The following is a 24,286-nucleotide window of genomic DNA, read 5'->3' as shown; positions in this document are numbered from 1 at the left end:
AACCAAAATTATTTATAATTGTGAAAAAAAGAATAGTACCTGTTTATTTTTGAAGTGCCTTGTTGTCCATAGCCACTGGAAGGCACTTTCTGGTAGAGTATCTGTCTGTTGGTCAAGTGAGTCTGAGGTTTTAGTCTGGGCATGATTGATTCAATATGATTATAGTTGAGGCATAAGACCTATAGGAAGAATACCTTATTAGTAAGATGTTTAAATATGCATGCTGTATATATACATTAGAGATTATCAACATCCTAAAACCTATTATGATGGTATGGATAAAACCTGGATTATACAACATGATTTAATAATATATCAATGTTAAAATGGCATAAATTGTCTGGATTTGGCTTTGAATGTGTTTTTTATAATCTGACTTGTTAGGAAATTACAATATTTCAAACAAAATAATGGAGACCCCAGAAAGCTGCTCAACATTCTCAATCTGCACTCGTTATCTCCAAGCCTGATATAGATGAAACAATTCTTTATTTGCAAAGATCACCACTTCCCTATGTTTAAAAGACTTTTGCAGATGGCTCAGCCAAAGCTATAATACAGCTAAAGCTATAATACAGGAGGCAATAAGGCTGCTTTGAGAACCTCCGTGTTCTACAATTTCATTCCATACCCACACTGTAGAGACACCCTTCCATCCCATCTCCTACTGCAGAGTAAGATTTACTGCTTATAAGACAATCACATAAAACTGAGGTCAATCAAGATAATCTTGGAAAGTAATACTTTCTCTTGACTGATGAAAAAAACACTTTAGGAATAATTTCTGTTCTTTAATAACATAAAAATACATTTTACAAAAAATAAAAATACAAAATAAAGAAGATTACAACTTGCACTGAAAATCTTGAAAGAAAAAAATAAAATCTGTGAGTAAGTAACTCACCTTCACATTAGGCAGATAGATCAATCCACTGAATGAGGTAAGATTATTGTTTTGTAGATTCACATTACACACATTTCTAAATTGGTCAACTGGAATCAAATCCACAGTTCTGAATTTAGATAAATACAGTCATAACTTTAATAGGAAAATCATATAGGTGAATCATTCATATACAGTCCCAAAAACATTAAAAGAAAACCTCATCTGACAAGTGCTATGAAAAAAATTGCCTTAATGTAAAATATGTGGGTCAAATAATTGGATAAATACATGTTTTTTGGGGGGACATTTATGTAAGAAAATGACAGAATTTGAATGCTTTAAAACCCATGTCTATTACCACATAAACATAGCACTATCACAAAAGAAACTTTTAAAATAAGCATCTCTATTTCTTTATAAATTTACATACATGTTCATGAAATTGTAGTGAAGTTGATATAGTAAATCAAAGATTTTCAGGTTATAATCTGCAGAGGATATATGTGAAACACATTATTTCTGAAATTTCAGGAAGAGTTTAGAGATGGGAAAGAAAAGTGGAAAGAAAGCAGGTGAGGTCTTTGAAAAAAGAGTTTTCTATGCAATCTCCTGAAAACTTTTATGGCATTCCACCCTGTAAGAATGCTTTGGTAGTTAAAAACAATGTTGATTCCTAGTCCATGGCTTTCCTGGTCCTTTGAGTCATGATAGAGAAGAGTATAAAGCTAAATTATTTCACCCTAACTACTTTTTAAAACAAATCCTAAAACCTGTAGTTATAATTACGACATACTTTTGTCCTTTAATAAGTCATTCATTCAACATATTTTAATTAGTATTTTCTAAGTGCAGACAATGTATTTGGAAAAGCTATAACAAATATGAAAACATACTGTCTCTGTCCTCATGAAATGGGGTCCAGAAAATTAAAATTTAGAAAATGATATAATAGAGTTAGATGTAATGGAATATTAGGGAGAAAAAAACCTATCTGGGGAAGTCAGTAGTGACTTCACAGTGGAGAAAGACCTTAAAATGAGCCTTAGAGAATTTACAAGCATTTATCAGGCAAATTACTGAAAGATTTCCACCTAGTGGAACAAGCATAAGCAAAGGCAGAAACATGAAACAGTATCTTGTAATTAAGATTAAGAAACTAAAATATTTTAGAATTTCTGGAGTAAATAAAGAGTAATGGGCAGTAGAGGTAAGGGTTACAAGAGATAGAAACAGAAAGAGTCTTCTATGCCATACAAAGGGATTTTATGTTTACTGTAAGCAGTGGAAAGCCACTGAACAATGTTGAGAAGGGAAGTGATCTGATAAAACTTGCATCTTGGATGATGGTATGGATTTGCAGGAAAGGTTATACAAGACAAAATACCAAAACTATCATCAAGAGTTTCTAAAATAGTTCATTTCCCAACCTCGGCCAAAGGTACTGACAATGGAAAGAAGAGGGGAATTATGAGACAAACTTATAATTATGGAGACTGTAGAGTGTGGTGATCAATTACTAATGGAAGACAAAGGAGAGAGAAATGACCTTTAGATTTTTGGCTCAGGGAACAACAGGTGGATACTGTCTTCTAGATGCTATCTAAAAAGGAACTGAATTTTCAAGTAAAGAGCTAAGGTTTTGGCTAAATTTAAAGGATAATCATCATAAATTAAAACTATAGCTAAAGATCTCTGTCTGTGAAGAGTGCAGAGTAAGAAAAAGGAGAGAAAAGGATTTATTTGCCAGGAGGACAGTGAAAAGAAGAGCATCAGAAGAATGGTAGCAGTAGAAGTCAGATTTCACCGGGTTAAAGTCATATGTGAGGAGCAAACCTAGTATATTCTAATTTTAAAGTTTGGTGATTAGAGAAGAAAGAAATAGAAGGTCTTAGATTGCTGACATTTTAAATCATAGGGTGTGGTAATGCACTTCAACGAGTTGTGAAATTAGCATGAGAATTTGAAGTAGAGAAGATGATTTTCTGAATTATTGGCTATATTTCAATAATATGAATAAAAAACTTACTCAGATAATGATAATAATTGCATATTTAATTATGATATCAAGAAGTATGTAATAAAATGATTGCACCTGATGGATGATGAAGTCCAATTGAGTTCTTGCATTTGGGTGAAGTTTGAATGTCCTTGTCTTTCTGCAATCATGTCAGAAGTAAGTCTGCCACCAAACAAGTCTTTTGCACACTCAGTCTCTGGTGGTTCCTATATATAAGGACATTTAGAAAGTGGTGTCTTCTCTTACAGATGACTAAATGACATTAGTTCTTTGGTTTTAGGTCAAAATGGAGGGGACTCATTTCTCCCTATACCTCCTACTAAATACAGCAAAAACTCCTATACTTTATTTATATAAAATAAATGTAAGGAGACTGAAAGGTGCAGAGAAGAAGGCAGACCAGCTAGGGACCTTGGGACCTGAGGAATGGGATGCTGTGGTGAGTCTGCTGGTCTATTGCTGTGATTTATCATAAGAAATATATATTTGGCCTTTATCCACTGTTTCTGGCCTGGCCATATGGTTAGGCAGAAGAGCAATGGAAAACTGGCCTATTACAAGATGCCCATATGGGGCATGGCCCTATGGAAATTTGAGGAGTACATTAAAGTAGGACACATTGATGCCCATCAGAACTCTCTTCCAGGTTTGAAAAGTAATTGGATTTGACAAGCAGATATCCCCATATGCTCACTTAAAGTGGCCACCTGGGTTTGTGAAATAGGTGAATACTGGGAGTCTACAGCAGTGTGGAGATGGGCTTAATCTAGACATCTTTCTCTTGCACCCTCTGAGGCACAGAATACCAATAAGAACTGTTTTGTCTGCCAGCAAAAGGGACAGAGACTACAGATGCCCATGTGGCAGATTTCCCTGGCGGGAAGACCTTGAACAAACCTGGCAAGTCAGACTCATTCTGGTAGCCCTGCAGGGCTACAAAAGAGTCTTGACAGAAATAGATACTGACTCCAGACTGGGTTTTGCTTACCCAGTGGTAATTGCAAATGCTCAGAGTGCTGCAAAAGAACAGAGACAGAAGAGAGCATGCTAATTTAGACAGCTGACTATTCTTTCTTCAGACCAAGGAGCACACTTGACAGCTCATAATGTCCAACAGTGGCCAGTAAGATATCCTACTCAAGAGTAATAGCTTGATAGAGAATTGGAATGGGCAGTTAAAACCTCTGTTGTCTAAAGCGGGAAGATAAAAGCATGAATGGCTGGTTCACATGCCTTCATGAGAGTGCTCACACTCAGTGTGAACATGAGTGGGGCTAAAGGAATGTCCCCACTGGATAGATTTCTCTGTTTTTTTTGGTGTCTCCGGGGAAGGGTGCTGGTATGATTATGCAGTTCTTGCTAAGGGAAGGTGATGCTTGTATACCACTTTCATTTTTATTCTTCCCCACATCACCTAAACTTTTGTTTCCTACCTGAGCAGGGACCATGGCTAGAGATGGATGATTCCTAAGCAAGAAACTATAACTATGATTTTAAACCTTAAGTCAGAATTCTTAAGGGCCTGATGGGGATAGGTTTTGTCTTCACCCCATCTGGCAAAGTTGGGGTTAACAGTGAATGTTAGCTATATTATCTGGGGGGCAAAAATAGCTCACCTGCACCTGTATAATCTCACCCCATCTGACTGATGGGGAGGCACTTGCTAGACTAATATTATTGTCTGCAATCTAGACCAGCACCTTTGGAAGGGTGGAAATGTTTGGGTGTAAATGTAGAGAAGGAGAAATAGTAGTTATGGGCTAAGAAATTAATAAATAAGTTATATAATGCGGGAAATCCAATGTTACATTAACACTTCAAAAGAGGCTCAGAGAAAGAGATGATATTCTCTCTTTTTTTAAAATGTTTATTTATTTTGAGAGGGAGGGAGAGAGAGACAGTGTGTGAGCTGGGAAGGGGCAGAGAGAAAGGGAGAAGGAGAATTCCCAAGCAGGCTCCATGCTATTAGCACAGAAGCTGATCCCACGAGCTGCAAGATCATGACCTGAGCCAAAATCGTAAGTCTGATGCTCAACCAACTGAGACACCCAGGTGCTATGATATTGTCTCCTAATTAATTATATCAGATGCCTGAAAGGGGGAAGCTGTGTTTTCTACCACTCCTGCTTCTGGAATCTGAAAAGGTCTCTGATGGAAGCTTGCAAATCTCAGTGGCCTCACCCTGGGAGACATTTTCATATGGTTATGGATTGGATAATGACCGAATGAGATTATAGTAATATGGTAAAATTTTTAATTTTATGGTCATTTTGCTATAAAAGATTGATTAAAAAGCCAAGGAATGGACAATGATAATGTGATTTATAGTAACAAGTATAGGAGAGCCTTGGTGGCTCAGTCGGTTGAGTGTCCAACTCTTGGTTTTGGCTCAGGTCTTGATCTCGCAGTTTGTGGGATCAAGCCCTACTTGGGGCTCTGCCCTGAGCATGGAGACTGCTTCGGATTTTTTCTCTCTCTCTCTCTTTCAAAATAAATAAATCAACATTTAAAAATATATAACAAATATATATTTGGTCTTCATCCACTGTTCTAGGCACACAGCTCCTTGTAATTTCCTATATAAGAGATATGGGGCATTTTTTGCTATAATATTTGGTTTTCTGACATCAGTTCCTGAAATAGCTCCAGAGCCATAAAGGTGAAAGGAGTGTCTTGTTTCACCCACGAGCTCCTTTCAACCACACTTGAGTTCATGTTAAAGAGTATCTTATAGAAAGTCCCTAAGGATGGGGGCTGTTTGCCAGGGGAGCCAACTATAATTAGAGGGCTGGAACTTGCAGCCTCACTCCCTGACTTGTGGAGAAGGGAGAAGGACTAGAGGTTGAATCAGTCACCAATGGCCAATGACTTAATCAGCCATGCCTACATAGTAGAGCCTCCATAAAATCTCCAAAGGAGGGGCCTCAGAAAGTCCAGGTTGGTGAACACGTGGAGGTGCTGGAAAAGTGGTTTGTTCAGAGAGAGCACAGAAGCTCTCTGCCCCCTCCTATATACCTTGCCCTCTGCATCTCTTCTATCTGGTTGTCCCTGAGTTAATTCCTTTCATAATAAATCAGTTATCTAGTAAGCAATTTTTTCCCTGAGTTCTGTGAGCTGCTGTAGCAAATTAATAAAAGCCAAGGAGGTGGTGATAGGAACCTCCTATTTATAGCTGGTTTGTCAGAAGCTTAGATGCCAGCGTGGACTTGTGATTGGTGTCTGAAGTGGGGGTAGGGACAGCACTGAGGGATTGAGCCCTTAGCTTGTGGGATCTGATCCTATCTTATGGCACATAGTGTCAGAATTCAGATAATTGTCTGTCTGTGGACCCACACATTTGATTCAGAAGTGTTGTGAGTGTGGGAAAGTGTGAGAGTAAAAGAAACACAGACATGGGTTTTCCTTTACATCTGGGTTTTGTTTTTGCCTCTTATACACAAGACTAGGTGCTGGAGAAACCAGAAACCCAGAAATTCTAGCCAGAGAAAACAAAAATTCACATGAATGCCTGTTCTCTATAGTTGAATCTAGGAAAGGGGAAGCCTAACGAGCCAGAAAACTTTTAGACAAGAATGGGTCTACTCCAGCCAAACCCCATGGCATAAATTGTGGTCCATCAACACCTGTAAAAGCAGATGGGAGCACAGACTTCTACTCTTGCCCTAGTGTAATAAGGCACCTCTCTGTCATCCCCTTGCTAAGCGAGTGGGTTGGATCTTCATCCTCTCCCAGCAAATGCACCCCCACACAAGTGTTACTAGAGAATATTTGGGGAGCCTGTTCCACTTCCACACAGTAATAATGGCAGAGGATTTATGAGTTAGTGGAGGCCAATGGGGAGTGTGAGCTTAGCAGATAATAAAGCACCTACCTTCACATTGTCAACAGAGGCCAAGTGGGGGAACTTGGACTTGTACCTTTCACCTGACAGCAACATCGCCTTCCTTACAGTTTACTAATAACACTGACATACCAGTTTTTCGTTCAAATATATTTGGCTTAAAAATACAACTGTATTTTTCTGGTAAATAGGAAGCTGTTTTTAGGCCCAAGATAATGGTAGAGCTCCAGAACAGATTTTTCTATCCTGTCCCTATACTCTCTATTTTTGTCAGGCATCGAATGCAATGGGTGCAAATGTAAGCAGTATCTTCCCTTTCCTGCCATCTCAAATTTTTAGAAAACATTTGGCTAAAGGAGAATATTTTAAAACCCAGATTAAAAATGTGCTTTAGAGACCTAAGTTTGGGTATCTACTAGTGATAAGGCAATGTTCAAAATGATGATGGCCTGTGGATATATACATGTACAGGCTGGACCAAATGCTGTGAGTCATAAAAACAACCTACAATGGAGATTCCATCCAAAGCTTTCAGTTCTGGAAGATGAAATATTACAAACAACCGGTAGTTTTCTTGATTCCATACAATAATGTTTCCATACATGTTGAGAATGACCAGGTTGCATAAACCCTGTGTAATAAAAACACATATATTTAAAGATACAGCTATGTATCTATGTATCTATCTACCACATACACATACATATCTATATAATATATATATTACTCCAACAAGATTCTTCCCCTTAAGAGTTTATCCTTGAATTTTAATATTTGAATTACTCTATCATTTCATAGTGATTACAGTACTTTTAAGTATATGTTTATTGCAAGAGTTATCCTTTCAGCCCAGTAAGTTCTAATTTTGTACAATATTTTGGTGGTATGTCTTATATGATCAGAATCTCTTTCTTTTAGGACATGGCTGCTAAATGTATTATCTATCAGTGGTAAAGTCTTGGAGGGAACTTTGCTAAGTTTAAAACAATATACTTTGTTTATGGAAGAATGGCCTATTAAATAGTATGAATGTGTGCATATAGATATAGTGGGAATGAAAAATACTGCCTTCTGATAAGGAATAAAACCCGTCTGCTTCTATATTCTGAGAGAACAGCAGAATTCATCTTAAGAGAAAATATGTTCTTTTAAAATTGTATTTAAAAATTTTTTTTAATATTTTTTATTTCTGAGAGAGAGAGACAGCATGAGTAGGGGTGGGTTAGAGGTAGAGGGAGACACAGAATCTGAAACAGGCTCCAGGCTCTGAGCTAGGTGTCAGCACAGAGCCTGATGCGGGGCTTGAACCCATGAACTGTGAGATCATGACCTGAGCCGAAGTTGGACACTTAACCGACTGAGCCACCCAGGCGCCCCAAGGGAAAATATGTTCTTATGAGAACATTTTGATGTGTCTTTGTTGTGCAGAAAGGGCCCAGAGTAGATGTGGTTGGGAGAGGTTAAGACAAGCCCGAGTAACACTATTCTGCATCACAATGTAAAATGGTCTATTTTGTTGCTGCTACCATTAATTAGGTTGCCTCTGCAGCTTTTGAAGAAGTAATTATATTTGTGGAATGGGATGGGGAGAAGCCTGAAAGTAAGGAAAGATAGGAAACAGATATAAGTTTTTGGTAGGAGATAAAGTCCTAGTAATATAGTAATCAGCAGAAGGAAAAAGGCCATTGTGAGAGTCCCAGTGGTAGGAAATGGCCATTGAACTTTAGAAAGTTAAGTCACACAGTGCATTTGAAGTGAATTCCTATCGTGCTGTAGTAAACCTCCATTTTATTCAAACATTCAATAAAGTCTTCAAAACTTCAGTTATACAGTAGCCTTAGACATTTCTTTGGGAGAATTAAAGAGGACAAAGCTGGGCAAAGTTGGCCAGAAAGAGTTGGGAGTTTCCAGTAAGAAGCAGTAAGTGAGAAGTTATCAAGAATTCTCTGAGAACAGGAAATGTTAAAAACTCTTACTCTCCAACTAGGTTGAGGAATCCTTGGACATACTGAGGAAGGCACTAGTTAGAAGGATGGGGCTTGGGTATTTTGTTTGAGTCCAAAAAAAAAAAAAAAAAATTGCCCTAGTAGATTATCAATTTGGGGACTATATGGTTATATATATGTATGTTTTTATGTATGCATAAATTGAATGCAAATACATTTCACTAAACCTTGTTCTTGATTTTTATTTTCTTTACCTTTTTCTCTATATTTTCCAAATCCTATACACTGAACATACATTATGCTCATAATATAAAGAAACAATACATTAAAAAACAAAAACATTACCACCAGAGATAGTCACCTTTAAATTATAGATCTCCTGATTGAGAGCAATATAGTTATTGCTTATGTATAATTCAATCAGAGTAAAAGCTTTTTGTAAACCACTCAATGAAGTAATTCTGTTGTTCTCAAGAGAAAGGGAGTGGAGATGAAGCATGTTATCAAAAATATGTTTTTCCAGACCATTGAGAAGGTTATTATTTATGCTGAGGCGGGTTAATTTAGTCAGCTTGGAAATGCCTAGAAAAGTAAGCAAATTCAAGAAATGATTCAGATAGCACTGAAAAGTTAGTTTAAAAATAACTGGCTGACCATTTTACTCTTTCTCTTTATAGACTCTATTGTATTAACTGTCATTGTTTTAACTTTTAAGAAGGATATATTGTATATAAAGTCCCAGCTAATACATTAAATTCCAATTTTGGATTTCTATGTAGACTCAATCTTCCTAGGTATTAAGGGAAGGTATTACATAGGAAATATTGAATTTCACTTTCAAATAACCTTCAAATTATATAATTAAGATTTTCACCATCACAATAACACAAAGCTCAAAATCATCACTAGCTCCCCATTTTAAAACATTAAAGGTAAGGAAGCAGATACAACATTTTGGAAAGTATTCCTCATTGTGGTATCATTTGTATTAAAAAGAACCACTTGGCCAAATTCTACCTTTGCGTGCTTAAAACTACTTTAAGACAGAACTTGAGAAAATGCCACCTCTTACCACAGTCTAACCCCTAAGTACGCTATGTATTGTAGGTATTTTGCAGGTAGGATAGTACAAGTTGAAAGATGAGAACTTTGGAGTCAGAGTTGGTTTCAAATGTATAACTACTAGATTTGGGTTCATAAGTATATTATGTAAAACTTTGTAACCTCTTTGCCTCATTTTCCTCATCCATAAAAACAACATACTGAAATCTACCTCTAAGGGGTTATGGAATTAAGTGGAATCGCATTTGAAAAACATCAGTTACAGCTTTTGGCAAATAATTGGTTCTCAGGGCATTTTATCCACGCTGGCCTTCACACCAGCCTTCATCATGGGACTATGCAATGCTGAGAGTGAATCAATTTAGGGCAAGTTAGGATAAAACTATCAGAGCAAAAACCCTTAGATGGATATTAAACTTATCTGTGTCTGGAAAAAGAAGAGAAATATTTGTTAAAGCTTAGTGAGGTAAAACTATCATCTCTGAAAAGTGGGTAATAGGGAAAATCTAGGTTGGAGGATTCTTCCCTTCAGTGAGCTAATGGGGGGGGGGAATAAAAAGGAAACTAGAAACGAGTTCTCAGTTACACATACAAAGCAAAACTAACCCCCTATTTTATGAGAATGGAAGAGACTAGTGATGGTTCTAAAGAGAGATGTCTGAGCTAACCCCAGATTTACTGAATTGAAATCTATAAAGGAGAGGCCTGTGAATCTATATACTCAATAAGTATCCCAAGTGATTTTTATGATCAAGCAAGTTTTAGAAGCAGATTTTTAAGTCATCAAAATGAAATATAATAACAGTTATACACACTGTTTTTAAGGATATCTAATATTTGCTTTTGCGTATGTAATTTTTTGAAATAGAATTTTCTACCTTATGGAAAAGTACACACATGTGCTAAAAATAATCCAGCAATTCAAAAGTGAGTAAAGTATAAAGGAAGTCTCCTTTCTAGCCATTTCCAATTCTTACCTTTGCACCTTGACAAGGACATCCTTGTTAGCAAAATGTACACCCAGAAATATTCTATGTCCAGATAAATGTATTTGTGTGTGTGTGTGTGTGTGTGTGTGTGTGTGTGTATGCCCGTATACCTGACATTAGTAAAGCTGCTTCATTGTACTTTATATGGATCCCTATAAAAGGTCATAGAGTACATTTGATCATTTTCAACCTCTGGTGAGTAGTTTTCATTTTTGTTGAAGTCTTTGAATTTCCAAATGTAATCTTAATTCCATACTTTGAAAAATCAACTGGGCTGCTTTATCTTTTTCAAAAACACACCGCATTCATTCACTTTCCCCACCCAGATATTAATTACTGCTTAGTTTGTAATGTGCTAGATTTGGAAAAAGGTGGTCAACACTGGCATAGAGGAGAGAAGAAGGAAGTCAGAGCTAAAAGTCAGCAAGCTGGGCTCATTACATACAGTGACTGGTCACAGATCCCACTAGTAGGTGTTTGGAACACTCTGCCCCAAACCTTCTTGGAACTTCTCTAGACATCTTTCTCCTCAAAATTCTGTCTTCCATTTTATTCCTTTTTGGCTCTTGTTAATTAAACATTCATATTTTAAGATTTTAAAATTCTTAGATACCTTCTATCTTTGAGATACAATTTCCATCTAATGTGAGTTCTTCCAAGTTAACACAGGATTCCAAGCCTTCCATTTTAGTGATATTATTGTTGCTGAATGATGCCCATTTCAAATTTTCCAATTTTTCTAAATTTGTGATTTCAAAAAGATGTTGCCCATCTAAATTTAAAGCGGTTATCTGTAGAATAATTCACATTTTATGTTACTTCTGAATCAGTATCAATAAACTCAATGTTACAAAAAGGCTAATGAAATCACTCAAATGTGGAAAGTAACAGCAAAGGAAATCCTTCAGAGGCTCAGGGGCACCTGGGTGGTTCAGTCCATTAAGCGTCTGACTTTTGCTCAGGTCATGATCTCATGGTTCCTGAGTTCGAGCCCTGCATTGGGGTCTGCACTGCTTGAGATTCACTTTCTCTCTCTCTCTCCCCCTGCTCTGACCCTTCCCTGCTCACTCTTTCTCACTCAAAATAAATAAACTTAAAAAAAAAGAAAAGAATTCCTTCAGGAACTAAAGACATTGTGAAGCTTACAAAAGGATAAAATTTGACAAGATTATAACCCAAAGAGGGATTTATATGGCTTTATGGACACTGCGCTGTGCCAGATTCCCACTGCAGTGAAAGAGTTGTCCCAGCTGCTGGGAGTGATGTGAGCAGAAAGATTTCGTCTGTCAGCTCCTTCAGGGACAGCCTCAGCTGCAGAGCTGCCTTGCCCAAGGCCACGCTCCTTTCCAGGTTGGCCCAAATCCAATGATGGAGGGATATAAAGACCTGGCCATCTCAGCAGGACTTGGGACAAATTTAAAGGGCCATTCTAATTCCAAAACTCGCTGTGGGCTCAGTCAGAGCTGTCACTGGACATACATCACAGCTAAATGTGTCTTTATATTTGGTAATAAAATAATGCCATTGATATCTTCCATTTTCAAGGGTCAGCTTCTCTTAACCCAGTCTCAGTCTTTGGCAAGAGGCATAAGGGTCCTCAGTGCAGCCAAAAGAAGCTGTGGGAGCTCTATAATCCGCTCTCTTATCCTTGGCTCAACTGTGACCAGGTCCCCTAGTGTCATGCCAGGATTCTTGATTTCCTTTACCTTGTCACCCAAACTTTTTGCTTGATCTCTCATTCTGTGCTTTAAAGTTTGCTTGCTTATTTTGAATCATTATCCAAATCTACCCTTCGGTCTTGTAGTGTACATTTACCCTAAATCTCCAGTTCTTTGGTGTCCATCATTAAGGCCTAGTCCCCACGACATTATCACTCATGATTTGACCTCCTTGTTTAATTTTAATTTGGCTCTTCCAGTTTTCTGCTCCTTACCTGTCTGTGTGTCCTCTTTAAGATACATGGACCCAAGTTGATTAAAAGTCAATTGAAATTAAGCTTTCATATTAGTTAAATAGAATTCATTTTTACCTTCAAGTACCAGCTTCCATTTAGATGTAAATGTGGCTCCACCTTTGGAATCTGTGTCAGAATTTTGGCAGAAGACCATATACTAAGTATTCGTGGTCTCTCCTCTTTCGTACTAGAATGCCCTAAGAGTGATAACTAATAAAATAAAAACCACATCATGAATAAGGGAAATGGGATATAGAGGTTCATTTATATATAGTTAGAAGTACCTTCTCCTAGATGAGTGGCCCAATGAATAATTTTAAAATATGACATTTTCTTTGCCTTAAAATGCTCTCAATATCTTGATATATTTCACTCTTTTTGTTTTAGCAGACCATTACAAAGTAATAGTTATAAAACTATGAAAATATTGCTGTAATACAAACACCCATCTAATCCATTCATTAAACAAGTTTCAGAGCTAGAGTATTTTTCCCACCCTGGAAACTCCCTGTGTACCCCATCCTAATCCTTTTCCTATCCTTTCCCTCCAGAGCCATCACTCACCTCATGTGAACCAATCAATGCTCAGTGATCTCAACTTTTGTATCTACCATTCATTTGCTTTCTTTATAGACCTATGTTTGTGTCTCTAAAAAATATACCATTTAGTCTTACGCTTATTAGAACCTTCTGTAAACTGAATATATAAATATATTCTTCTATGACTTGCTTTTTTGCTTAACATTGTGTTCATGACATTTCATCTAGGCTGCTGCATGTAGCTGCTGTACAGTATTTCCTTACCAAGATGTTCCCATCAATGAACATTGGGGCTGATTGCAGTTTTTCACATTGCTGTTATGAAGATTCTTGACTCTTGCTGCTTCTGTGCAAGAGTTTCTTTGGAGTATACACACTTGCTGGGGAATAGGGTTAACTCTATAATCAGCTCTACTAGATAATGCCAAATTGTTTTCCAAAGTGGTTATACCAGTTGTAACTTTTCAATTTTTTGCTAAAGCTTGATATTGTCAGGCTTTAAAACTTTTGCCAATTGGTGGCTGTAAATCTGTATATCTTGCACTTTTAATGTTCATTTCCTTGAATACTAATGTGATGGAGCATCTTTTCCTGGAACAGATGAATAACTTATAAAGTAGACAAATCCAGTCTTTTATATATATGCTCTTGGTTTCTTGTGTAATAAATTCAAGGTCATAATGGTAATCTCTGCTCTTTGCTTCTAAAACATTTTTGATTTTGACTTTGACAATGAAGTCTTAATGCACTTGTCCCAGTGCCTTTTATTGACTAGCCTCCTTGATCTGTAAAGGTAGTTCTGTAATGTGCCAAGTTTCCATGTATGTATGTGTATATATTTGGTCTTTATATTCTGTGCTATAGGCCTGTGCCAACTCTACATTGTCTTAAATGATTGTAGTAAGTTTTGATTTCTGGTAGGATAAATCCCCAACTCTTCTTAAAGAGTTAATTACATTTTTGTCAATAAAAAAGTTTCTTCCCTTCATTGTGAATGGATCCAAAATTAAACATTCCATTAAGGAATAAACATTCAAATGTCTCACAAGAAGCACATAGCTAGAGAACGAGAGTAAAGATGTTTAGGATGCAGTTACTTTGGCCAAAGTACAGCATTCTTAATCTGGATAATATGGGCATTCCCTGCCCAAGTTCATTAGTTATGTTTTGTTTTGTTTTTTCAGCCAGTTAATGTCAATACTAGGTAGGTAATTCACTAAATGCTTTATTAAGGCCTCTAAGCTTACTTTATCCACAGAAAGTTGCTTGTTTTCATGTAGGCTCTAGAAAGGACTCTGGTGAGTGTTCAAGTTGACTAGAAAAAAAAAAAAAACAATTGCCCTAGAGGCATTTTTGAGGTAGTATGCAGGGTGAAAAGCCAAACAACCAGTTGGTATTTAAATGAGATACATTTAAACAGGAAAAAAAGTTCAAGTAATATGGTTGTTATATATTGATTGATTTTTATTAGCATGCTAAAAGAGGATCCAAATCTTAAAAACAATGCAAGATATGGAAAATATAACTTGTAAATTCTAAACAGCACAAGGGATATTAAACAGTGAAATCCAACCTGCGTAATCTTTGTTCCAGTAATAAATTTCATTGCTGCTATTGCTTCTTCTTCAGAAATTAGGAGTCCATCTAAATGGGTGAGAGTCTTTAATCTGCCAATTACACTCAGCCTTAATGTGGCTGGCTTAGAAAAAAATAACAAAAAGTTAATTTTTACAAAATATTACATATGTTACGGCATGGAAAGGAGTGTGCTTCTTCATTCCTTCCCATATAATTCAAAGTTATGCATCTCCCACTCTCTTATATATACTTAAAAATAAGGGTTTCACTTAGTTATTCAATAGCTGAAATTAAATTATTTTAAAAAATTAATCTGTTTGAAGCCAGATGACTCTACTCTTATGAAGGAGGGGAAGTCATATAAGCTGTTGAAAAGTGTGGTAAAAAGTGCTCAGAGAACAACGGCAGTGCCTCCTATTCTTCTAGATCAGGGGTTAGTCAACTCCTGTGCAAGTCTCTATAGATCTTTAGCCCTTGACATCTAGTTTGGCAATGGGAAGAAAGCTGTACCATGACCAGACACACTCTCTGTCTGCTTTGGCAAAAGAAAACTAACCTTCAATTTTCCTGAGTAAAAAAGTAATACAACAATGTAAACATAGTAATGTGGCCAATTTAACAGAACCAATCATTAGACTCTTTTTAAAATATTGAACCCACTCATATTCATTTTTGAAAAGCAAGGAAAAGATGTTTCTTGGCTTGAGGCTTATTTTCAATACTTGGAGATACTCTTCAATATAATCGTTGAATACTGAAATTTCTTAGCACAAATCTCGGTAATTTTATGACGAGGAAAAATTTCTTTTTATAGCAGAGCATAAGTCTCTGTATGCAGGTTCATCAGGGGAAGTAACAAATTTATCCCTCCCTCTCATAGTCTGTTTTCCTCACTGTATTCTATTATTCTTGGTCCCATGCTTCATTGTAACAGGTTCTAGCACTCTGAACGATATAATCCCTCCCACGATTTGCAAGTAGCAATGGTATCTAACACTCTTAAAGCCACAATACTCTCAAACTATTAGAGCTTATAAAAAAATCTTTACTTATAGTAACATTTAATTCATTTGATCACTACGCTAAATTCAACTTATGAAATACTTAAAAGAATTCTAGTAAAACAAAGATAGGTTGCCTATTTTTGGCTAATACTGAATAGTAGTGAGAAAATGGCTTTGAAATAAAAATGATTCTTTGCTTTTTTATAAATACATCTGCTGCATACCTTTTGCCACGGATTATGTCTAATATCGAGAGTAAGAAGGCTTGTGGTGTGTTTGCATAATATATTTATTTCATCACCAGACTTTTTCAATTGATTCCAACTCAAGTCTAAGTGCTTGAGTTTCATCAGACCTCTAAATCCCTCCAGGGTTATCACATGGTTATGGCTTGCATCCAAATATTCAAGGTTACACTGCAACACATACAAATAGAAGTGGTGCTAAAAAGGGTCAGAGTTTCTATTTACAGAGTTCTTGTCTTTATGATTCACTAAATATTTACATGCTTTTTGGTAATTCTTACAGAAAACCTACACAGTAGATATATTGCAATTATGGTATCAACATATATATTCTTCCAAAGAGCTACAGGTCTTTTATTTGTAGTTCTCAATCCTCACTTCACCCTTGTAACATAGCGAGGCAGTATTTGTTTACCTAGAAAAGAAGGTGAAGAGTAACTGATGGGATAATTTGTCCCTCAAAACAAGGAATTACACTTTTTACTTTCTGGGCTTCTGGTTTATACCATTGAACCCATAGCCTGGTTAAAAAAAGTTCACCTCTAGAGGTAGAAATTTCAGCTCTGGTCCTGATCTCACAGTTTGTGAATTCGAGCCCTGTGTCAGCTCCGCCTTTAGTGTGGAGCCTGCTTGGGATTCTCTCTCTCACTCTCTTTCTGCGTCTCCCTTGCTTGCTCTCTCTTTCTCAAAATGAATAAATAAGCTTTAAAAAAAATGAGAAATAGCCACTGAAAAACATTGTGTTTCAATTAGATGCACACATAGTCTTACACAAAACAGATTGTATTATAGCAAAATTTGTATACCTTTAACATTCATGCATCATTAAATATTCTTTAAAATGGTTTTCATGATTGTATAATATTCCAATAAGTGAATAATTAGGATTATTTTAAACATATTACTATGAACATTTATGTGGCTTTTAATTTTTGGCAACACTGCAACTAACATCCATGATCATGATCCTTTAACTGAGACTTTCATATTTTGTCCATTAAAGATTAAAAACAAATATTAATGTTTATTTATTTTTGAGAGAGAGAGAGAGACAGAGCACAAGCTGGGGAGGAGCAGAGAGAGGGAGACACAGAACAGAAGCAGGTTCCAGGTTCTGAGCTGTCAGCACAGAGAGCCTGACACTGGGCTCAAGCCCACAAACCGTGAGATCATGACCTGAGCTGAAGTCGGATGCCTAACCAACTGAGCCACCCAGGTGCCCCAAGAAGAGATTTTTTAAAATGGGATTATTATTTTGGACTTCTATATTGTTAAGATATTTTATAAATACTGGCAAATAATTTTCAAGGATGTTTGTACTAATTTTTTCTTCCAACAGTAGAATATGGGAATGTTCATTTTATTAGATACCCACCAATTCATCTGCCTTATTTTAATTTACATTACTGATTGCCAATAAAGTTGAACATCATTCCATATGTTTTGTATTAGCCATTTTTAAATTTTGTTTTTTGTTTCTTGTATTTCCTGTCTTTAGCCATTTATCTATTCAGATATTCATCTAGTTATTTGTAAGAAGTCTTTAAGACTTCAATTTGTTATTTTTATTTGTTGCAAATGAAATTTCCTTTTAAGGTATGTACTAATTCAGACATAGAACAAAGAAGAGATTAAGGACTTTAAGAAGATATTTTGCAACATATTTTTAAAAATAAAAAGTAATATTACTATAGGTTAAAAATGAGCTTGATTTCTTTATAGGTAATTCAAACAACTATTTGAATTCGGCACAGAATTAGTCACTGCTATATAAAGCATAATTCATATTGTTGGAAAAGCACTTACTATAGTGGTTCAGGTTGCAAGAGTTGAATGTACAAATCATTAAGATCTTTAAAAAATCCCTGGAAACCAAATAGTGTTACTGACTTTTTATTCTCCTAAGTAAGTGTAGTAAAACAAACGAACATGCAATCATTTGCTATTGCAATTTCTTGAAAAGTATTAAGGACATAACCTTAGAACAGTCTTTTTGGCTTTACAAAAATTTACTACATGGGCTGTCTTTTCCCAATTTCATCATAAAAGTGGTAAAACCTTGTCTCAAATTCTAGCACTTACATGCAGACCAGTATTTGGGAACCATACATCATAAAAAGATAACTGTCTTTTTTCCTTGAAAACGGGGATAGGATCTTCATTTTTGTAATCTCAAGATATAAAACAGACTCTATGAACTCATAGATATTCAGTATTTTCAATTTTGTGGAAGAGTTTTTTGTCTTAATATTTCTGATGCTCCAGTTTAAATCCTTCTTAAATTACAGTACAGCACAGTCAATTTACAAAGATTAAAATCCACGACACCTTCTTTAACTATTCTTAGGGATAATGGTTCACTCTATAAATATAAATTAGCTCTCTCTAGACATCAAGAACACTTTAACAATAAATTTTTCATTGGAAAAGATAATACAGAAGTATTGCTGTATTCTGTATAAAAAATTAGGCACATAATCTAGATTAAGATTGCAAATAGCCATATATATGGTGGAGCTAGTTTCAGAGAAACAAATTTGTTCTTATTGCTTTTTCTCAGATACTCTTTTCCTGATAGTTCAGGTGAGCGAATGACAAACATGCAGCTTAGGAATTTTTAATTTATCTTGTATGGATGTCTTGTTTAGACTTCTAAAAATGCTATAAAAACCATATAGTGCATATATTTTTTGATCATTAACGAAGCCTGAGTCTTCCATTATATAAACAGTGTTAGGTTGGGTATTTTGATTTACAAGCAAGGCCAGGATGATGAACATTTAGGAACAATACGTTTACTTTCTGCAACCTAGTAGAAGCAGCTTGTAGCATGCAAGGCAGGTATGGAAAATTTCCATGTTAGAGACATGCTTAAGGGAAATAATAGTAAAAATGAGATGTCTCAAAGGCAAATTAAAAAAACGTACAAGACAATAAGAATGAAGGTGAGGGGCGCCTGGGTGGCTTAGTCAGTAGAGCATCTGACTTCGCTCAGGTCATGAGCTTACAGTTCGTGAGTTCGAGCCCCATGTTGGGCTCTGTGCTAACAGCTTAGAGCCTGGAGCCTACTTTGGATTCTATGTCTCCCTATCTCTGCCCCTCCCCCATGCATGTTCTGCCTCTCTCAAGAATAAATAAACATTAAAGATATTAAAATAAGAATGAAGGTGAGTGATTAAACTAGATCAGAACCTTTTGTAACGCCAAGATAAACATAAATCATATTAAACACACATATAAAACTCATCACTGGAGAATAAAGAGGTGGAGGCAGCATAAGTTTTCAATCTCTCTGAATCCCCACATATAAAACAGAATAAATGGATAAAACCCAAATTCCGTGGACAACATTTATAATATAATATTCCAACTAACAAATGAAAAAGAAATGATAGAATAAGAATATTGCCATTTTGTCATCACTGATGAATTAATGGATATAGGCATTAATAATGACTACCAGCATTGAGTCAACCAGACATTATTCAATTCCTACAGTCTTGCCAGAAGAATAGAACTTGAGTCAAATCCAATCTCTGGATGTAGTTGCCAATTTGCAGAAAATATGAAGGGTGGAGGGCATGTAGGATTGTATCATAAGCAAATCAGCAGGGTCCAAACTGTGGGACACTCTTAGGATTGGAAGGTCAAGTATCTCTACAGATAAACTATGGGGAATGGAAGAGGAAAGAAGGAATTATACGAGAAACTATAAATTAAAAAAGACTTCAGCAATTTTTAGAGTGGCAAAAACAATTGTACTAGGTTTGGGATGCACATTTGGGTGATGGAACTATGGGGGGAATGCAGGGAGAGGATTACTGGAAAGGTCAGATAATGATTTCTTAAGAGATAGGGCATATATAGAAGGGACTTATGTTGTAGGTTCCAAAGTTCTATTCCTTGACCTGGGCGCTAGTTACAAGCACATTCACCTTGTAATAATGTTACTAAGCCACATGCTTGAAGTATGTAGTTTTCTGTTTCTGGGTGGGGTTTTTTTGTTTATTTATTATTACTTATTTTGAGAGAGAAAGCCAAAGAGAGAGCAGGCATGTGGGGGAGAGGCAGAGGGATAGGGAGAAAGACAGAATCCTAAGCAGGCTCCACACTGTCAGCATGGAGCCTGATGCAGGGCTTGAACCCATAAACCGTGAGATCATGACCTGAGCCGAAATTAAGTGTCAGATGCTTAACCAACCGAGCTACCCATGTGCCCTTGTATCTGTTTTATTTTATATTAAAAAGGTGAAAAAAAGACATGCACAGATTATCTCCTCTCTCTGATCACCCCCCTACCATTCCTGTAGTCATTTTTCAAGACACAGTTATATATCAGACACTGGCTATTTGAGAGGTCTCTCTCTCTCTCTCTCTCTCTCTCTCTCTCTCTCTCTTTCTCTCTCTCTCTCTTTCTCTCTTTGCTAATCTTAAAATTTGAAAATACCACTTAGGCATATCTGTTCAGTTCTCTTATCTATAAAATGGCCACCATAGTATTAACCTAATAAGTAGGCTGTGAAACTATGATGTTGAAAGATAATTTTCTATCTAAGAACCACAAAACTATATTGCAAAATACATGCTGGGCAGCTGGCTAAGAACTCACTATCTAAGTGCCTTGCGTGACTTAAAAGTTTACTCATCAAATTTTGTGCCTGAGCAAAATTATTATGGCTGTTATGACCTCTGGAACTATTGGCAAATCATCAGAAAAAAAGTTAATAAAAAATGCCGACAATTTACATCTTGGGACCTCTATTAAACTACCTTCTTGTTTTAATGTTTATTTTTGAGAGAGAGATAGACAGGGAGACACAGAATCCGGAGCAGACTCCAGGCTCCGAGCTGTCAGCACAGAGCCTGATGTGGGGCTCGACCTTACAAACCCTGAAATCATGACCTGAGCGGAAGTCAGGCGTTTCACTGAGCCACGCAGGCGCCCCTGTCTTCTTTAATTAGCTGCATATCGAATCCAGACTATTAGGGATTCTATTAAAAAGGACCTCGGGTTACCAAAGGAAACAAGACAGGGGGTTTAGTACTAAAACTTAAGGTCAGTTAGCAAAGTCAGATTTCCTACCAGAGCAGGAGAAGCAGCAATGCAGGGGCTTTGATATGGTTGAAAGCAGGTAGGGAATGAAGAAGAGCTGAGGAGGATGATGATGTATTCTGAAAAGGTATGTCAGTGACCTGGGATCCAGGGAATCAGGGGATACTGGGTTGGAATTCTAGAGCCACATAGGTGATTATTTTTGTTATATGATATATAACAAAGAAAACAAATGCCAGACAAAATGCTTAACTATGTGTACATGTGCATCACTGTATTTGTCCTATGATCTGTGAAAGAGTGAACACAAGCTCAAGAAGGTCCATGGAGATGACATTCAGGTAGAAAGAACAAGGCAGAAAGAAAGAGAAATAACAAAATAAAAAATGAACAAATGGGAAGAATTGACAGCCTTCGATATGAAGTAGTAAACTACAAAATGAAGAAATAAGGACTCAGGAGCAGAAAAATAAGAATGAGAAAACACTGGAAATGACAATTTCCAAAAGACATTTTAAAAACAAGTCTGGGGTAGTTTTAATAAATTCATTTGGTTTGCAAATGGGATCTGAATCTAAGACCTATTTAGACAAGGCAACATATCATTATGTATGTTTGTTTATACTTTGAGCTGTATAATCCTGAATATGGTATATTTGAGGTCATAATTACAAAATAATTTATTAAATTAATAATTTTATTCTACTTAAGTAATTTCAAAAGGGCAGTTCTTACCAAGTGATATACATCATCTAAACAGGTAAATTCATTAAAGCTGATAGTAAGTTTTCGAAGTTCTGTTAACTTGGAGAGATCTCTCAATTTACTCAAGCTGTTTCCATGTAGATTCAGACTCTGAAATAAAATGAAATGTACAATAAAAAAATAAGGCAGATTACATTCTATATCATAGTTATTTAAATAACATTGAGAGAGAGCCAATAAGAAATATATCTAAGGTATGATTTTAAAAGATATACTTTATAATAGCATCACTAGGCCCTGTTATTGATTAATTTGATTTTCCACTTGAGTCTAAAAATTCTTTTTTTGGGGGGGTGGAGGGAAGAGAGGAAGAGCATATGTGTGCACGAGTTGGGGGAGGGGCAGAGAGAGAGAGAATCTTTTTTTTTTTTTTTTACAAATAGTTTATTGTCAAATTAGTTTCCACGTAACACTCAGTGCTCAACCCCACAAGTGTCCTCCTCCATGCCCATCCCTCCTCCCCCCTACATCCATCAGTCCTCAGTTTTTGTCAGCATTCAAGAGTCGAGAGAGAGAGAATCTTAAGCAGGCTCTGTGCCCAGCATGGAGCCCAACTTTGGGCTCAATCTCACGACCGTGAAATCATGACCTGAGCTGAAATCAAGAATCAGGCACTTAACTGACTTAAAAATTCTTTCTAGAAAATAGCTAAATACATTGTTAAGATATTTATTAAGGCACTTTATTTCTTAGGCTAGCCAGTGAATAATACAGGCCCTAAAGATTTTGGGTATTGGCTTGGATACCTCACAAGAGAGAAGATGACAAGAAAATACATTGGTTGGAAAAAACTGTATGAAGGCACAGGACTAAGGAAGAAAGGCTGAGGATGCTAACATAGGAGGATACTCAAAAGGAGGAGGCTGGAAAGGGTTTCCATATCAGAGTTTGACCTAGACTTTCCCTGTCCATTTGATCCTGGGCTAAACAAAAATGAGTGTTATTACAGGTTTTTTTTTTATATTTAGGGGATACCCTGATGTCTACATATTTTTCTGTCTTTACCCTACACCACTGTGAATGGTATCAAGTGAAGATTGTATCTTCATATGTTTTAATTATAAACATATTATGGCATAAGAAAAATGTTTTAATGTAATTTAATATAAAAATGTTTTAATATAATTAAAATGTTTTAATATTCACAACAAATCAGTATTATGATAAAATCAACATCTATTTCCCAACTCTCTTTACTTACCACCACCATTTTATACCCTATTATACTGTGGATATAACCAAATTCTTGGCAGGGAGAAACATCAATGTCAAATAGTTGTCAAAACTTAGTTAAAATTGTTAAGAAGGGTCAATTTATGCAGAGTAGCTTATTCTAGAGGTCACATTTCTGTATCACCCATGATACATTCTACAGATACATTACACTAACATGTGCAGACTGAATTCATTATTTTCCATATGCATCTGCTTGGTAGTCTATTTTTTCAATCCTGATTAAGAGTTTCACTATCTATCAAACAGTAATTGTTAACCACCCCTTTTTCCTCTTTTCCATATACATTTGATTCTAGAAATTTTCTTAAACCAACCATCCCATCACTATTTAAAAAAATTTTTTTTAATGTTTTATTTATTTCTGAGAGAGAGAGAGAGACAATGTGAGCAGGGGAGAGTCAGAGAGAGAGGAAGACACAGAATCTGAAACAGGCTCCAGGCTCTGAGCTGGCTGTCACCACAGATCCCGACGCGGGGCTCGAACCCGTGAGCCATGAGATCATGACCTGAGCCGAAGTTGGACGCTTAGACTGAGCCACCCAGGTGCCCCAACTATTCCATCACTATTACAAGTACCTTGGTTCACACTATTATTTGTCTTTTGGACTACTACAATAGTATCCACTGGATATCCATACCATCAGCCTGACTTTAGTTATTTAAATCTAACCACAAGTTGCCAAAGTTAGGGTCATTAAAAACACAGGGCCTGTTCCTTAAAGAAAATCTGACATTTTACAATTTGCCTTTGAAAATCCATCCTATTGTGGCTATAGCTACAGCCTTGTGTATCTTTCTTGTATTCCAACCCACAACTTTACTTTCCACTATTACACACCTTATGTTCATAGTCACCTTATGTTCCCTAATAACACTAGGATCTGTCAAAATCATGTGCTTCTAGATAGAGTTTTTCCTCTGCCTGGAAGACATAAACAGCTGAATTTCTCATATCTTTCAAAAATCCACACAAAATTTATCTCTTTCTGTGGAACTCTCCCAGCAGCTCCAAGCTGCCTATATTTGTGTACATATCTGTCTCCTCCACTAAAATGATGTCCTTGAGATAGGGAAAATAATTAATTCATTTTGAACCCCTAATACTTACCTCATTGCCTAAAACATAGCAAATGCTCAGTAAATGATAGATGAATAAATCAATGCAAAAGC

The 24,286-nt window shown here is 36.3% G+C and overlaps 1 protein-coding gene across 1 annotated transcript in view; it reads right to left on the bottom strand.

Moving 5' to 3' along the window:
• The window catches only part of LRRC9 (leucine rich repeat containing 9), a 111,925-nt gene that overhangs the window by 32,688 nt on the left and 54,951 nt on the right, over window positions 1-24,286 (bottom strand). Inside the window, exons 17-26 of the mRNA XM_077768894.1 lie at window positions 21,851-21,970; window positions 16,042-16,233; window positions 14,809-14,934; window positions 12,771-12,905; window positions 11,355-11,532; window positions 9,052-9,272; window positions 7,253-7,375; window positions 2,979-3,109; window positions 905-1,013; window positions 40-179 (exon numbers count right to left, since the gene is read on the bottom strand). Coding sequence (XP_077625020.1) covers window positions 40-179; window positions 905-1,013; window positions 2,979-3,109; window positions 7,253-7,375; window positions 9,052-9,272; window positions 11,355-11,532; window positions 12,771-12,905; window positions 14,809-14,934; window positions 16,042-16,233; window positions 21,851-21,970 — 1,475 coding nt within the window. The remainder of the gene's footprint in view (window positions 1-39; window positions 180-904; window positions 1,014-2,978; window positions 3,110-7,252; window positions 7,376-9,051; window positions 9,273-11,354; window positions 11,533-12,770; window positions 12,906-14,808; window positions 14,935-16,041; window positions 16,234-21,850; window positions 21,971-24,286) is intronic.

Source organism: Crocuta crocuta, unplaced genomic scaffold (genome assembly GCF_008692635.1).
Source record: "Crocuta crocuta isolate KB4526 unplaced genomic scaffold, BGI_CrCroc_1.0 scaffold10, whole genome shotgun sequence".
Lineage (NCBI taxonomy): Eukaryota > Metazoa > Chordata > Mammalia > Carnivora > Hyaenidae > Crocuta > Crocuta crocuta.
The sequence above is the reverse complement of the archived record's forward strand: the minus strand, read 5'-3'. Positions and strand labels throughout refer to the sequence as shown.